The sequence below is a fragment of the Ambystoma mexicanum genome, chromosome 9 (genome assembly GCF_040938575.1).
Source record: "Ambystoma mexicanum isolate Mex_15411 chromosome 9, UKY_AmexF1_1, whole genome shotgun sequence".
Classification (NCBI taxonomy): Eukaryota; Metazoa; Chordata; class Amphibia; order Caudata; family Ambystomatidae; genus Ambystoma; species Ambystoma mexicanum.
Window position 1 is genome coordinate 836546767 of NC_090931.1, and position 16715 is coordinate 836563481.

Consider the following 16715-nt stretch of genomic DNA (forward strand, 5'->3'; position numbering starts at 1 on the left):
GAGGTACCATCTGAGGAGAGAGGATCGGGCTGGTATTCTCCATACTTTCTAATACCCAAGAAAGGAGGAAGACTCTGTCCCATCCTGGACCTCAGGGCCTTGAACAAGTTCCTGAGGAAGGGCAAGTTCAGGATGGTGATGTTGAAGGAAATTCTCCAGGCTCTACAACTCCAGGACTGGTTGGTGCGCTAGATCTCCATGGTGCTTATTTCATGTACCGATCCATCGAAAGCACAGGTGTATCCTGAGATTCGTCATCAGCGACACTCAATATCTGTTCAAATTACTGCATTTAGGCTTAACTTTCGTGCCCAGAGTCTTTACCAAGTAGATGGCAGTGGTGGTGGCTCACCACAGAAGATCTGGCGTCCATCTATTCCCGTACCTGGACGACTGGTTGATCCAAGAAAGGTCTCTGGGGAAAATATTGACGCAGCTTGACAACACCTGTTACCAGCTTCACAGTTTGGGCTTCTCCCTGAACTTTCAGAAGTCCCATGTCACACCAACACAGAGGCTCCAATTCATCAGAACAGTCCATGACACCTGGTGGGGAAGGTTCCAGTATCAGACAGATGGTCAAACTTGTGTAGAACCACGACAGCCTACCAGTGGATTCCTTCCTCAGTGTCTTTTGAGGGATCTATGATCCCAGTACTTCGACACCATCAAGGTGTCGAGGTCGGTGGCCAAAGACCTCTCACGATGGGCTGGCAGGTTGAGCATGATGGCGGGGGAACCGTTTTGGCCACTGTGGTTCCATGCCTAGGTGGTCACGGATATGTACCTGCATGGCTGGGGTGCTGACTGCAGAGATCTTGACTTAACAGCCTTTGGTCTCCAGTGGAATGCTGGTGGCACAACAACAGACTGGAGTTGTGAGCGATGAGGCTAACCATGGTTATTGCACCTTCCTTCAAGGATAAACATGCCCTGATTCTGATGGACAACACTGTGGACATGCATTACCTCAACAAGCAAGGGGGTGTGCGGTCCCTGCGTTATGCAGGGAGGCATTGAAACTCTGCCTCTGGTTGTTGCAGAACGAGATCTCAGCTTCTGCAGCCCATCTGGCAGGAGCGGAGAACAGGCTGGCAGACGTTCTGAGCAAGCAGAACACAGTCTCACACGAGTGGGAAGTGTGCCCGGATGTTATTGAGGACATCTTCGCTCTGTGGCACACCCCGACAGTAGATCTGTTTGCCACAAGGGCCAAAACAAGGTGCTGGTAGTTCTATTCAAGGGAATTCCCTGTGAAAATGTCCACAAGGGGATGCGTTTTTGGTGGTGTGGGTCTTGAACCTCCAGTATGCATTTAATTCGATACCTGTCCTCCCATAGGATCTCAGGAGGTTGAGGATATTCCAGGCCACCATTAGCTTGATCGCCGTGGACTGGGCGTGGAGAACATGGTACTTGAAACTCCTGGAAATGCCCATCTGCCCACCTCTCTGGCTTCCTCGGAGGCTGGACCTCCTATCCCAGTTGGAAGGTTCGGTGCTCCATCCGAACCCAGAATCCCTCAGTCTACATGTATGGCTCTTATGAGTATGAGGTATGATGACTGGGACCTCTTTGAAGAGGTACTCGAGGTGTTACTGGCTGCATGCAGACCTTCTACGAGATCTCTGTACGCGTGCAGATGATGATGATACAAGGCATGGTACAGAGAAAGTAGGATAAACCCTATCGCTTATCACACCAATACAGTAATGGAGTTCCTTCCGTCATCAGCCTCTTAAGGCCTCCAGATTTGTATAGTCAAAGGCTACTTGGCAGCTTTGTCTGTTTTTAAGAGGTCCCTGGTCAAGGATCCTTTTTCACGATCCAGGTTATGTCCCAATTCTTCAATGACCTTGTAAATAGGTTTCTGCCTACCCCGTTTTTGGATCTGGACTGGGAGCTAAACTTAGTATTGTCATTCTTGATGGCGGCTCCGTTTGAGCCTATGCACTTATGTCCTATGAGGCTACTCACCCTGAAAATAGATTTCCTGGTGGCAATCATGAAAGCAAGACATGTAAGTGAGCTGCAGACCTTATACTGCAATCCACCTTTTCTGAGATTATTTAAGGGGAAAGCTTCACTCAAGGTGTGTCCTAAATTCCTACTTAAATTGTTTTCTGAATTCCACGTGTCTCAGGCATTGATTTGCCAGTATTTTATCCTCCTGCTCTTCCTTCTAATGATGAGGAGAGGCTGCACAGACTGGACCCTAAGAGGGCTCTCAGCTTTTATGTGGCTAGGACAGAATCATTCAGACGTAATGACCAACTTTTTGTGGCTTTCTCTTTATCCAGGAAGGGCATTACTGTCTCAAAACAGGCAATCTTTCGGTGTATAACTCTCTGCATTGCAGAATGTTCTCAGAGAGCAGGTAAAGATCTGCCACCAGGCATCAGGGTACACTCGACCAGGGTATGGCAGCATTGTCTGCATTCCATAGGGGAATACTAGTAAAGGAAATATGTTGGGTAGCAACATCGTCGTCACCACACACGTTCACCAAGCATTACTGCCTCGATGTAGCACATGGTTCAGACGCTCGATTCAGAAGAGCGGTTTTGCAGCACTTCCTTGTCTGGGGGCTTTCATCCCACCTCCACTCTCTGTACTGCTTTGGGATTATGATGAGTAATCTGCTGGAGAATGCACTCCATTGTAGGAGAAATGTCTAACTAGTAATATTCTTTCATATGGATTCTTCTCTCGCAGATTCCTCATCACCGTCCCATCCGGCCCCGCTATGAAAGTGGTCTGCAGTCTATATTTGGTTGTCCTCTTCTAATGGGACGAGGTTATGAATAATTCTGTGTTAGGCACAGTTTGGTGCGTTGCCGTTGTAATGTTGTCAGTCATTGACAATCAGTATTTTCCTGTTCCTCAAAATAAACTTGTTTTTGGGCTATTTTCAGCCCGAATCCTATGGATTCTTCCTCCACGGCTGCTGAGCTTAGGAAAAAAGACGAGGAACTGAGGTACAGGGTAATAGTGACATAGTATATATGGTGGCTGACGTCATGTTCGGAACTGGCGAGTGGCACGGTTGAGTCAAGAGGAGACAACGGTCGAGTCATAGTACACCCCCTGTCAACAAAGTTTCAGAGCACCTGACGCTCTAATGGATATCTATCTGATGAGGAATTTACAGGAGAAGAATCTGTAGAAAGAACATTAGTGGTAATTTCTCCTTTGGTGAGGCGAGGTTCTAAGAAGGCAAGGTTGAGGGGTTATTTAATTCTAAAAGGAATTATTGCTTTTCTGACACTTCAAACATACTGAAGGAAGTACTGTGTTTCTGCAGGGTACTTTTTGTTAATGTGTGAGACTGTGTGTATGGTGTGTGCATGTATGCACAGTTCTGACAACATTTGCAAAAGTGTAGACATTGTTAAATAAATGTGTCTTGCCTGCACATCGTAGTTATGTGTCTGAAGAACCTGATGTGTGGGCATTTTTATGAGCTTGTGTGTGATTTAGTGTGTGTGTGTATGTGTGTGTGTTTCTTGAGAAAATGCATTCTTCTCAATATCTTTGTTAGCATGACACCCGGGGGGAGAGTCCTTGTCTTTTTGTCTTAATACATCTAAGTGTGCATGATTTTAATTGAATTTTCTTGTCCAGCATCCCAGTGACTTTATGTGCCTCTGTAAATGATCGTCTAAGTGTCTCCCATAGTATGTTTGTTTCTTTGTTGTGCTATATTTTATTTTCATGGCCAATTTCTCATTTTGTTTCTTACTGTAACATTTATTTGTTTAGGAAACGGGTAACATTCCAAATTTCAGACCTCAACATTTTGTAGAGGTGATTCCCTGTACAAGATAAAACAGTTGGCTAGTAAGGAGACAAGCCAGTAAACGCTCATTCATGAGGTGGGATAGAAAGTATTTTTAACTAATGAGACATCGTAACCTAATGTAGCCAACTCAATGCTCTTAGGATGCATATTTATATGTCCTAAATGGGGTTGAGAGAGGAATGTTGTGAATAGTGTGCCACACATGCCCCAGCTACCACTGGGAGTTGATATCAGGTGGTCACCACTTAATTGGTAACACTGCAACTTCGCAACTGTCAGGAAACAGAAGAGATAATAAGCAAAAATGCCTTTATGCAGAATGATCATTCTTTGTTTCTGTTTGCTATACACAATAACCTGGGATAAACATGCCCAAAAGAAATGGCCTGCCCATGATAGGAAGCCTGCTACCTGAATTGTTTTCCCGTTATTAGATGTTTGAGAAAGGGAGTGATATAGCCGTATAGCCAGCTGGAGTGGGCTGTGGTGCCCGTTAGCAACCTGCAGACCAATATAAAGTCAGAGATAGGGCCTTTAAGGGGGTCTCCAGGAGTGGGAATTGTGCACTGCAAGGTTTTAAGCACCTTGGCAAGATTCCCAGAAGGTTTTTGGGCCAAAATGTTAAAGATGAAAGCTACACTATTGGAACTCTCTCAGCTTTCTCATTGAAAAAAAGCAGACAAACGTGGCTGCCAGAAGAAAATACATAGCTTCCCTTAATTTCTTTAGAGACATGTGGTCCGGAGGTAAACAGGGTCATGGAAGAGGAGGTAGAAGCAGATGGGGCACTGAATGGGGGAGCAAAGGTATAGTGAAAAAGCAGACTAAGGAAGTGTGTGTGGGGCCAAAATGATAGCCTGGAATGCAGATTATACCATTGGTTATTGCCTACATCCTGAGTCATATGCTTTTATAATTTAACTGTGGAGGCTCTAGACTCTCGCTTCCTCCACAAGAACTATATATGTCAGAGGACATAGCACTCTTCAAATGCTGTCCTGCACTCCATGGATTCCTTAGCTCAGCTGCTGTTAAGCAGTTAAATAAGATATCCTCATTCCATGTAGTTGTATACAGGCAGTGCTTCTCATGCTTTCTGTATTGCAGGTTATGGGAGTTGTTGGACCATCCAGTGTTGCGGACGGATTGCCCCTTCTTCACCTTAGCCCATATCTCTCTCCTCCTCTTCCCTTCAGCACGGCTGTCGTTCGTCTAGTAGCATTACAGATACAGGTATGTCTGTCTTGCAGTTATAAATCTTTGTTCCTTTTATATGTATGTGTTTACACTTAAATGATTCCAATCTACCTGTGACAGTAAGTTAGTTTTAGGCAAATGCTGTGCTGAGTAATTTGTACTTTGTATTTTATTTATATTTCTGAAGCGCTTTACTCTAAAGCGGTGTACAGAATAAAAATGGTACATCGATTGTGAACATGGTAGAAAACTGAGATTGTCATTAGGAGGAAATAAAACATTTTTTAAGGTGGGTTTGGAACAAAGAGTAAGAGGGGAGAGAGCAAAGGGCTAGTGGGAGTGCATTCCAGTAGAGAGAAGCCAGGAGAACAAAGGAACGCAAATGGGACTGGGCACGGGGGGGACAAGGGACAGTGAGAAGAACAAGGGTTTGTAAGCGGACAGAGAGGGCGAATAAGAGAATAGAAGGAAAGCAGTGAAGAAAGATATGGGGAGGAAGATTATGGAGAGACTTGAAAACTAGACATAGGCCCTCATTACGACCCTGGCGGAGTGGGTTTACGCCAGCGGTAATCATGGCGGACCCTTCCGCCTTACTACGAGTTCCCGTAGCGCCATGGAGCCTTTTTCCGCCTGGTTTTTCCGGGAGGAGAAATCCATGGCGCTATGGGACCTTGATGTTAATTACGCCACCGTAATTTACGGTGGCGTAATTAACGCCTTCCCCACTCCCATTATACCCTATGGGGCAAAAATGGGAATGGGGAAGGGCAAAATGGGGATTGGGGATTTACCGCCCCGCCAAGGTCGGAATGGGGCGGTAAATCCGCCAACCCCCATGGCGGTATTGGCAGCTTTCCGCCATGCTCCATGGTGCATATTGCACCATGATCTCCGCCAGGGTCGTAATGAGGGCCATAGAAAGCTAAACCTAAATTGAGTGTGGAAGGAAAGTCAGCACCACGAGAAAAGGGCAGGAGAGATGGGATCATGAAGGGACAAAGACAATAAGAGACGAATAGAGGACTTTTAAATAGATTTGAGTGGGGATTCGTGAGAAGTAGGAAGACCAACAACCAACAAAGAGCAATAGATAAGGCGGGAGAAAATGAGGGAAGAGATTGAGAGCTTAGTAGCATGAACAGAAAGAAAAGGTCTTGCTTTACAGATATTAAAAAGGTGTGCTCTACAGGCAAGAGAAAGGCAAGAAATGTGATAAAACAAGGAAAGAGTAGAGTCCAAGTAGACGCCAAGATCACAAGCAGTAGAATAAATGGGTAGGTGAGATGGAGGAAAGGAAAAGGCGTCTGAGGAAAGTTGGGCATAGTGGAGGCAGGAAAGAATAGAACCTCTGTTTTGGAGGCGCTTAGTATCAAGTACTGGTCGGCCATCCAGGATTGAATGGCCAATAACAGGAAGAAATGGTAGCATGGATCTGAGAAGAAAAAGAAGAGAAGGATAGAAAAAGTTGGCTATCATTCTCATAGAAGTAATGTGAAAGACTAAAGGAAGAGATGATAGCCGCAAAAGGTCAAACTTAAAGTGAAAAGAGGGGGGGACCTAGGACAGAGCCTTGGTGAACCCTGTAAGAGAGAGGAAGGACAGAAGAAACATTACCACCTCAAGAAACAGAATAGGTGCAGTCGGCCAGATAAGATTTAAACCAGGCAAGTACAAGACTGGAAAAACCCATGGAAAAAACAGAAGAGAGTGATCAACAGTATCAAAAGCTGCTGATAGATAGTAATTAATAGTAATATAGTTTTCAGCTGAATGGCATAATACTATAAACTGTGTTAACAAGTGTTTCATTTGTTTAAAGGAGAGGGGCAGACCACTTATTTTTCGCCAGCACAGGATCCACCAGAGGAGTACATGCTTTTAAATTGCTACATACAGACATAATTATTTTTTTTTTAAATTATTTTACTTGTTACAATTTACAAACATTTTTTACAAGAAAAGAAAAAAAGAAAAGAGAATGTAATTCTCAACTCCCTCCCTCCCTTCTCTTCTTCTAATAGATTGTTCCTTAAGTCCAAAATCAAACAAACAGATCCTTCAAATTCACAGCCCACGGCCTGGTTCCAGTTTGTCGTCTTGGAGCTTCAAGTTCATAAAGAACTGGGAAACCGCTATCACGTGGCTGGTGTTATCCCCCTCTATTAAGCGGTTCCACCAGTCCTCTTCATCGCATGTTCTTGACTCCTTGAGTAAATGACCCAAGTGTGCCATTCTCAACCTTGCCAGGGAAGTACACGATAGTAATAGGTGTCTGAGTGTTTCTGTTTGCGTCTTGTTTTTACAAAACCGGCAGCTAGGGTCCTGTGTTAATTTCCTTATAGTTCTGATCTCATTTGTTGGTAAGAGATTCATTCGCACTCGTAGGACTGTGTCTCGCAGTGCCTTACTTGGGAATTGTTTTAAGTGTTTCGGTAAGTCATTTATGCCTTGTGCTGTTGGTGGTAAATGGCTTATCAATTTACTTCTCTGGTCCAGTGATGTAGGCTGTATCCGATCTTGTTCCCGCATTTTTTTTTCACTTTGTTTGGGTTTTGAAATAGTTCTTCTTCAGAACTGTTTATTTCTGCAAGAGTTTTTTGATGTTCTTTCATCCAGAACGTCAGGATTTTACTTTTCTGTTCTTTAATTTCCGTGTGGATAATGGACATTACATTCAGACAGTTACTGGTCAGGGACTTCCTGTATAGCATTAGTGAGTTGCTAGCAACCATCGATTCCAATGATTGCAAGCAGAGTTCCTGACGTATTTGTTGATAGCGGTAAGTTCACTGTGTTTTTCCAAAACTGTCCTTCTAAACGATTCCAGAAATCTTGCGGTGTAGTCAGCATTGCATCCGCACCATAAATCAAAGAAGGAACCACCTTTCCCTTGTAGAATTGGATCAGTGGGATTGTTGTAAATCGACCAAATCTTCTGTCAATTACTTTTGCCTGACTTGCCAGTTTTCTTGACTTTTCGAAGAGGTGGAGTTGCATAGGACGCTCTTGTTTGTTATTACTATGGTTTACCCCCAGATATTTGAATTTCTTCACTTGTTCTATCTTCTCCCCTTCCAGGGTCCAAGTAAAGGTCTCAATGCGGGTGTTTTGTTTCTCCATAGTCATGACTTTGGTTTTGGCCTTGTTGATCTCTAAGTTGTTCTTCTTTATATAAATCGCCAATTCATTTAATTGGCGTTGAAGGCCAATTGGGGTATAATCCATAAAAATGAGATTGTCCGCATAAAGCAATCTCGGGATCTTAACCTTCCCTACTGTTGGGGGAAAAGACCGGATCTCCTGGTCGCTTTCTTCAATATCCCAGAGGTATGATGAGTTAAACAGTGTTGGTGCAAGAGGGCACCATTGTTTCACTCCTCTTGCCGTTGGAATTAACTCAGATAGCGTCCTCCCTTGGTTTAAACACACTCTAATGGAAGCGTCTTGATGAAGGGCTCTAATAGTCCCTAAAATGCTTTCCAGGCAATTTCTTGTTAATTTTTCCCAAAGAATTGCATGATTGACCTGGTCAAAAGCCTGGACCAGGTCAATGAAAGCAAGATGGATCTTACTCTTTAGAGTGGTTAATAGAAGAATATTTGGTGCAGTTCCCCCATCTTTCACAAACCCAGATTGTAGAGGGTCCTCATGTTCCATTGTCCTAGATCATTTTTGGAAATTTTCCAGCAACAGTGAACCAAACACTTTCCCATCTGCATCTAATAATGCGATTGGTCGGTAGTTCTTAGGTTGGTCTCTGGGTCCTGATTTGTAAATCGGAACAATAGTTGCTGTCGTCCATGAAGCAGGTATAGATCTTGTTTTGATGAAGTTTTTTATTACCTCATGGATGAAGTCAGTCCATTCCATAGGGTGTTCCTTCAGATCTGCGTTAGTAATGGCGTCGGGCCCTGGGGCTCTTGAATTGCTCAAATGGACAAGTTTTCTCTTTATGTCCTCCTGGTCCCAGATGTTCTCCCATGATGGTTTTAACAAGTCATGGTTAAGAGATATGTTTGCCCGTTCTTGTTTAGGAAGGAAAGGGTGACCAACTTTCTGAAATAGCTTTGTGAAGTGGGCCGTCCAGGCTTCTTCTCTCACAAAGTTATTTTATTGAGTTGTTTTGTGACTCTGAGGTAGCTCTAATTAGAGTCCAGAAATCCCTAGTTTTCCTACTACAGTCTCTTCAACATACCCGCAGCATCTGCTTGATTAATATTCTCTCTGTGTTGTCTTAGCCAGCTTTTGTAAGTCCTTGTTGCTACTTTTAATTCATTTACCAGTTCAGGAGTGGTTACTTTATTTACTTGACGCTTTAGTTTCCTTAATTTTTTTCTCTTTTCCACAATACTTTTGTTAAATTCATGCAGATGGATTTTTATCTTATTATTAGGCCAAGCCTTTCTTCTAACTTCATAGACTTCTAGCAGAGGTTGATAATCGATGTTTGTTTTTCAGGCCTACTCGCCGATTTGTCCTACAGATGTTTATATATGTGTCCCTATGTTTTATAACTGCATTAGCTGACAATCTTAGCTTTGTGCCACTCTTACATGTCTCAATCTCCGCAGCCAAGTTCGATCTTGCTTTTCTTATACAGGTCCATTTTACCTTTAAGAGATTGTGGTCGCTATTGACTGTTCTCACAACCTCATACTCAGTTATGATCTTCAACAGCTCGTTGGGAACAAATATATGGTCTAAATTGGCTGTCGAGTTATTTCTTTCCCATGTAGATATTCTCGGGTTATTTCTGAGTATTGATGTTTCTAAACTCTGGAGATCCCAGGAAGACATTGCTGTGATCCATAAGTGTCCACGTACCATGTTCAGTGGCACCTTCTTTCCAATCTATTGCTGCAATTTAGATTTAGGGCAGACCGCGTTAAGATCTCCACACAGGATAATACATTTCAGCATCCACTCCAGATGTATTCTTTCCAAGATATTATCTGCCATTTCTAGATGGTCCTCATTCTTAATCGCAGCTGGATTCCAATATGTGTTCAATAAGATTATTTCTTCTTCCTTTACATTGTGTTGACTGTTTTCCAATGGTTGCTTTGACCAGTTCAGAAGAGATACTTGAAAATGGATGTTTGAGATCACCGATTTTACATAATGTATTCCTGATCCAGATCTAGTAGCGGTCAGCAAACCTGATGAAGGTCGTCCTTTTTCTGAACGTACAGCTGGGGACAGGTAAGTTTCATAGCCCTCCAAGAATGGCTTCTTAACCACGTCTCCTGGAGACATATGATATCAAACTACCCTAAATTGACATCGCTCTTTGCCAGGAGATGGCTGAACCCTCGAGTGTTCCAGCAGACCATGACGATATTGTCGTTTCCCGAGGCCTTCCGACCATCAATCCCAGCTTCCGCCGTTCTCCCCTTCTATGTCTTGTATGGCTAGCTTCTTTCCACTAGGGCTTTCGAAGTCCACACCCAATTTGCATGCTCGTCTTCGTTCACGTCCTCAGGTTTTTTGTTTGAAGCTATTTGTTCGTTGTCCGTTTCGGTAACTCCTTGAGCAAGTGTAATTTTTATCCTCTGAAGAGGGCCTTTTGGATATCTATTGTTATTCACAACATCCTGATGAATATTTCCATCGTGGCTCGATTTATTTGGCTTAGCTCTTTGAGCGACCCTTTCAAGGGAACTAGTCTGCTTCTCAGTCATGGTAACTTCCTTTCTTTGTATCGTCCCTTTAGTTGATCGAAATGCGGGCTCTTCCAGGCGAGTAGACAATCCCCCTTGCCTTAAAGGCGGGTTGTCATTTTGCCCCTGTTGTCGCTTTTCTTGTGCTATTTTAGCGCCACTTATCCGACAATCCCACAGGTCATAGCCTAACATTTGAAAACGTTCTTGTTCCGAAATCAAAATTGATCTGATTATAGGGGAAGGAATATGCAAGTAAACACAATCTCTTTTGCCAGTAGAGCTGAACTCCACAATTTTTATATCTTCCGTATTGATCTGCCTCAATTTTGGAATACAGTTAATTAATGCAAAAATATTTTTCCGATTCAAGATCAAATTATCTCGAATATCCCCTACCTGTTCCAGCTTAAAAGTCCTTTCACTACCTAAATTTTTGCTGTACGGGGTATGGGTAGCTTTGTCTTTGTCTTTGGCTTGATTTCTTTCATCTCTTGAGTTTTGTCCCCTATCTTGTTCCGGTGTAACTCTTCTCTTGTACTCTTTTTTATTTTGAGTTGCTGGATGTGCATCCTCCCGAGTCCGGGTATTAATCTCTCTGTTAATGCAGGGTGATCTAGGCCTTGATTTTGTTGCCAGAAGGGCCCTTATTCTCCCTTTATAATCATTCTCCATGTTCTCACTTTCCAGAGAGTGCGGGCTCAGAACTTTCTTTTCTCCGGAAACTTTTAATACTTTTTCCCGTCTTTCTGCCAAAGTGAGCTATGGACTACATTGTTGAGTTTCAATGTTTTCTTCATTTCCACAATCTTTTTCCAAAGCCCTTACTTGTTGAGTCTTTCGTGGTGTGTCTGATTCTGAACTTCCAACGGAGTATACCGATAGATCGAAGAGGTCAATACTCTATTCAGATTCTTCGGTTTCCTGATGTTTCTTGTTTAGACTGTTGGCCAATCTCACTTCTTCTAGATAGGATGGCTCCAAAACCTGGAAGACCACAGATCTATTTTTTGCCTCTTTTCTAGAGCAGGCTTTTATTCTCTGATTTTCTGTTTGTCCCTTTGATTGAACAGACTTTGAGAGCTGATCTGCTGCTGTTACCACTCGGACCCCTCGCTTATTCGTGAGTCTTTTTCCCTTTGCAAAGAGCGGGTATAATTTTGAGGTCTTCCCTCGAAGGTCTAAGTCACTTTGTTCCGAAGACCCTGTCGGGATTATCCCCGGGAGCTTAATTTGAGACTCGGTTTCCTGTTCTTCTACGATTTCTATCGTAGTCGGTGTATTATTTTCCACAGACATGATTACACATCCGTTAGGTGGTTGTTTCTTAGTTATAGGCGGGTGAGGAGCCCTCTGTTGCTTCCATGCTTTTGCTTGGGGGGGCTTTCTTCAGGGCTTCACAGGTTTCTGCTGTGGAGTTCTGTTTAGCTGTTTCGTTCCATAATTCACTCACCGGTTGTCCATCCTCTACACCGATTATGTTTGATGCTGCTTTTGCTAGTTCCTCAGTCTGTACAGCAATCAAAGTATTCCCGAGAATTGTCTTGTCCCCGTCTGGCACAGCTGGTTGCTCTAAATTTCCTGTGTTATCAACCTCTGGTTTATTAAATGAATCGAGCCCCCCGCCCCTCGCTTCCAAAGCCGTAATGTACCCTTCAATGTCGATCATTTTTGTATGCAGCATTGCCTCCAAAGTTGTATGATCCTTTAAGGTATCATGGATCGATTCGTATAATTTACAAAAAGGTGCAAGGGCTATTGTAACAGCTGACATTATGGAGAAGATGTCCGCTTTTTTGTGGGAGTTTCTTTCTCGTTGCTAGAAGTCATGTTTGAAGATCTTCTACTTCGAAGCAGGGAATGCAGGTGGGGACAGGGCTTGTTGTTCACTCCCGGCTCTTTATTCCTTACAGGCTTTTCTACACGGCTACCCTCTTCGAGTGAGATTCTTGACGGTAGCTTCTGTTGAGCCTCACTCCTTAGGGATGTCTCCTGTAAAGTAGGTGCCAGGTTTATTTCTCTTTGAGGCAGATCTTTACCACAGACAGGTGGTTCAATTACTTCCTGAGTGGATATTGGATCTATGCTTTTGTCTGTATTCATCTTGGTGTTTTCTCGCAAGTCTAAAACACAGCCATTTGCCGTATAGTTTTTATTAACGGCAAAACTGGATATTGAAGACTCCAGTGTTTCCTCCAGTGCTTGCTTATTTGGGGTAGATAAGGTCTGATAACCCCTACTAGGTTGTGATTCAGAGTCTTTAAAATACCGAATCCCAGTTTTTAAACTTGTACAGGGAGTGTTCTCTCTTGTTCCTGACCAGACAGGACCCACCCAATGTGACTTCTCATTAGTTGGCACGTTAGCCCCTTCTAATAGGTCAGCATCAGACACTTCGTCCGTCTGAATTTGATCTTTTATTAGTGATTTTTGAAAGAGTCTTGCCACAGAATTTGAAGCCTCAAATTTTGTTCTTAGTCCTGGAATGAGCTTGCGTAATGCTCTCTTATTTGTTGGCATTGAGTTTTTCTGCTGATACGCATTTTGCATCAGTGTCGTCGTTCTTTTTGTTCTGCCTTTTAGAACAAGTTTTTTTCGGGTTGGTTTAACTGAAGTTTTCATGATCAGCGATTCGCCCCGTACTGGAAAATAATTTTTATTCTTAAATGCATCCCCAGTTCCACTCGTGTTGCATTCACCATGCACGTTTTCTGTGACAGCATTTACTTTGTTTTTTTCATTGCCCTCTGAGTCTTGCATATCAGTTAACAATATTGCGTTATCCGGCATGATCTCATCGCGTGGGCTAATTAGATCTGGCCCTGTCATCAAGGGATGGATCTGTATGCTGACATTTGTCAGGTGTTTTGGATTTGATTTTACTTTTAGCGCTGTTTGGGCTTCCTGAGACACATGCATGCATACGTCAGTTTCAGGCCCCTCCCGGGCCTCCAGAAGTGAGCCCGTCACTCTCATCGCAGGAGCCACTCCCACCGCGGCTCCCGCCAGAATCGTTCTCGGGGTCTCTGCCCCTCCAACCCCCACCGGCAGCTCCTCGCCTCCCTCTCACCATCCCGCCCACTCCGCCGCCACGAGAGGAGCCCCCGGCGCTCCCCCCTCCCGCACCCAGGAGCTCCTCCCGCCAGAATCCGCTGAGAATCCTGCGGAGCCGGCGGCAGCTCCCGCGGGAGGGGCAGCCGCTCGCTCGCACCAAACGGCTCCGCGGCTCAAGCCGCAGCGGAGAACAAGCGGGTCCCCGTTCCCGCCTCCCCCGCCCCTCCAAGTCCTCCATCAGGTAAGATGGGCATTAGCGTTGTGGGGGGAGAATGGGGGAGTGCAGGATTTTCTAGTTCAAAGTGTAAGTCTGAGTCAAGTTCTTTCTCGACATTCTCATCCTCAGTCAAGTTCAGAGGATCATTTAGTAGACTTTCGTTTGCTTTGTCCAAGTATAGCGGGGAAACATGCACACTTGAAGTAACAGTATTAATGGGGGCCACTGTTGGAAAAAGAAAAACATTTTGTTGTATACCTGTCTTAGACAGAGTATTAATTGGTGACACAGGAACTGGGTGTCGTTGTCAGGGTGGATGCTTCAAAGGGTTCCTCATATCCAAGCCGGAGTCCTCTCGGCTTGATCGTTGGCTTTGCAAACGACGCCCTGCATCCTCCATACTTGGGGGGGGCACCCCGCACCGTACTGCCCCGGACTGCGCCAGACTGCTTCCACCTCAGCTTCCAGCTCTGCGGCCGCTCCGCGGTGTATGGTGGTTTTTCAAAGGTAGTCTCCTCCCACAGGCACAGTAGTAATGGACAACAGACTGCACAACACAGAGGGACTGCACCAGACTGCTTCCACCTCAGCTTCCAGCTCTGCGGCCGCTCCGCGGTGTATGGTGGTTTTTCAAAGGTAGTCTCCTCCCACAGGCATAGTAGCAATGGACAACAGACTGCACAACACAGAGGGACTGCACCAGACTGCTTCCACCTCAGCTTCCAGCTCCGCGGCCACTCCGCGGTGTATGGTGGTTTTTCAAAGGTAGTCTCCTCCCACAGGCATAGTAGTAATGGACAACAGACTGCACAACACAGAGGGACTGCACCAGACTGCTTCCACCTCAGCTTCCAGCTCTGCGGCCGCTCCGCGGTGTATGGTGGTTTTTCAAAGGTAGTCTCCTCCCACAGGCACAGTAGTAATGGACAACAGACTGCACAACACAGAGGGACTGCACCAGACTGCTTCCACCTCAGCTTCCAGCTCCGCGGCCGCTCCGCGGCCGTTCTGCGGTGTATGGTGGTTTTGCAAAGGTAGTCTCCTCCCAGAGGCACAGTAGTAATGGACAACAGACTGCACAACACAGAGGGACTGCACAAGACTGCTTCCACCTCAGCTTCCAGACAGAAATTATCAATGGGAAAATGTTCTCATGTTTTAGATAATGTCATTTTAGATAACACCATTGCATACAATATAATTTACATGTTTACAATAGCATTCCTTTTGAGCTGACAAATACTGTGCACAACGGATAGTTTCAAATAAAAGACAAGGAAAAACAAAAGGGTTAAATAAAGCGGGGGAAAGGGAGAAATATGGAGAGCAGAGGGGAGAGAACGAGAGCATGGGAAAGGGAGAGGGAAGAAAAATAAGGGGGAAATAGAAACGACGGCAAAATGAAAAACCGGGGAAAAGAGTAGGGGAAAGTGAAAGCAACGTAGGAGGAGAACATGAGAAAAGGCAAGCGTGGGATGAAGGAGAAAGGGGTGATGAAAGAGGAGAGGATAAAACAGAAGGGAAGGAGGGAGAAAAGGAGCAAAAGATGGGAGAAGGAGAATGATGAAACACAGGAAAATAAGTGGAGCTGAAGACATTCAGTGAAAAGGGAAAATAGAAGAGAATCAGGGAAATAGGAAAAGTGAGATGAATGATATGAGGGTTAGAAGGGGAGAAAATACTATCATTTTTGAACAGGAGAAAATATTGTTGGATGGGAAAGAAACAGAATTTATAGATTCAGAAGGAGAAGATAGGAAGAAGGTATCGTGCAAAACTGTAATGTGTACTTACTCGGCCTTTCCAGAGACTGTGCATTGTCTCTTTTCTGTTAATTGTATTTTGACTTTTTATTAGATCAAGCAAATCAATGGGGTACAAATCTGATATGATTGCATGCAACTGCAACAAGAAAGTTGACCATACTGTTCTTTGAAAGTGACACCCTGTCTTACATTCCTGCCCTCTCCACCACTCATATCTTCTAGTTCATTTTACGTATAAATATATCAGTACCGTTTTTACACACTGAGTATTTAGCGTAATTCAGCTGGGAAAAAGAACATAAATAATTCACAGAATATCAAAAGGGGTGAAGCAGTCTAAGATTAACTAGGCAACTGCAACTAGGTTTCCTCTTTTGGGCTTGGCTTATTCAACGAAGGAAGCCCAAGTACAGATGAATCTGCTTAACATTGCATTTGTTATTATTTCCGGTGGTATGACATGCATAGTCGTTTATGCAACAATATTATTGATGGCCCAGTTGTTGTCCCAAAAAGCAGCAATTTGATGTCTTGCTGCGAAGTGTAAATTGCTTACCCAACGACTTCACCAAGATATGGCTGCATCTCAGTGTAGTCACAGCCTCTATTATGGGCTTGATGGACTACAACAGCATCAACTTGGGTCAACCTGACTTCTTGGTCCATCCGCTCCAGATCCTGCCAAATTCTGCAGCACGATTGGCGCTGAATTCCCCCGAGACGGTCTTCCGCCTCGGCGTTGCTTGCTAAACTTCATTGGCTTCCTGTTAGAAGCCGTAGTAAGTTTAAGGCACGCTATATTGCACATTGTGCTTTTTTTCTCACCGGCCCCTCATTTTTTCAGTCTAAGCTGATTCTCTATACTCCCGAAGCTCTCTGCGCTCAGCCTCTGCTAATTTGCTACAAGTTCGCACTTCTGTAAATCTCGAGCAGGAGCACGTTCTTTCTCAGGCTGCAAAATATGTTTGTTGAGGACAATCACCTGCAATGCCTCTACTGCCTGCATTCAGATAACA

General features: G+C 44.3%; 1 protein-coding gene across 21 annotated transcripts in view; it reads left to right on the forward strand.

The window, feature by feature from the left end:
- UNC80 (unc-80 homolog, NALCN channel complex subunit) overlaps positions 1-16715 on the forward strand; it is a 3486058-nt gene that overhangs the window by 2923956 nt on the left and 545387 nt on the right. For all 21 annotated transcript variants that reach the window (XM_069615884.1, XM_069615886.1, XM_069615890.1 and 18 more), the window contains one exon: positions 4910-5035. In XM_069615884.1, coding sequence (XP_069471985.1) covers positions 4910-5035 — 126 coding nt within the window. The remainder of the gene's footprint in view (positions 1-4909; positions 5036-16715) is intronic.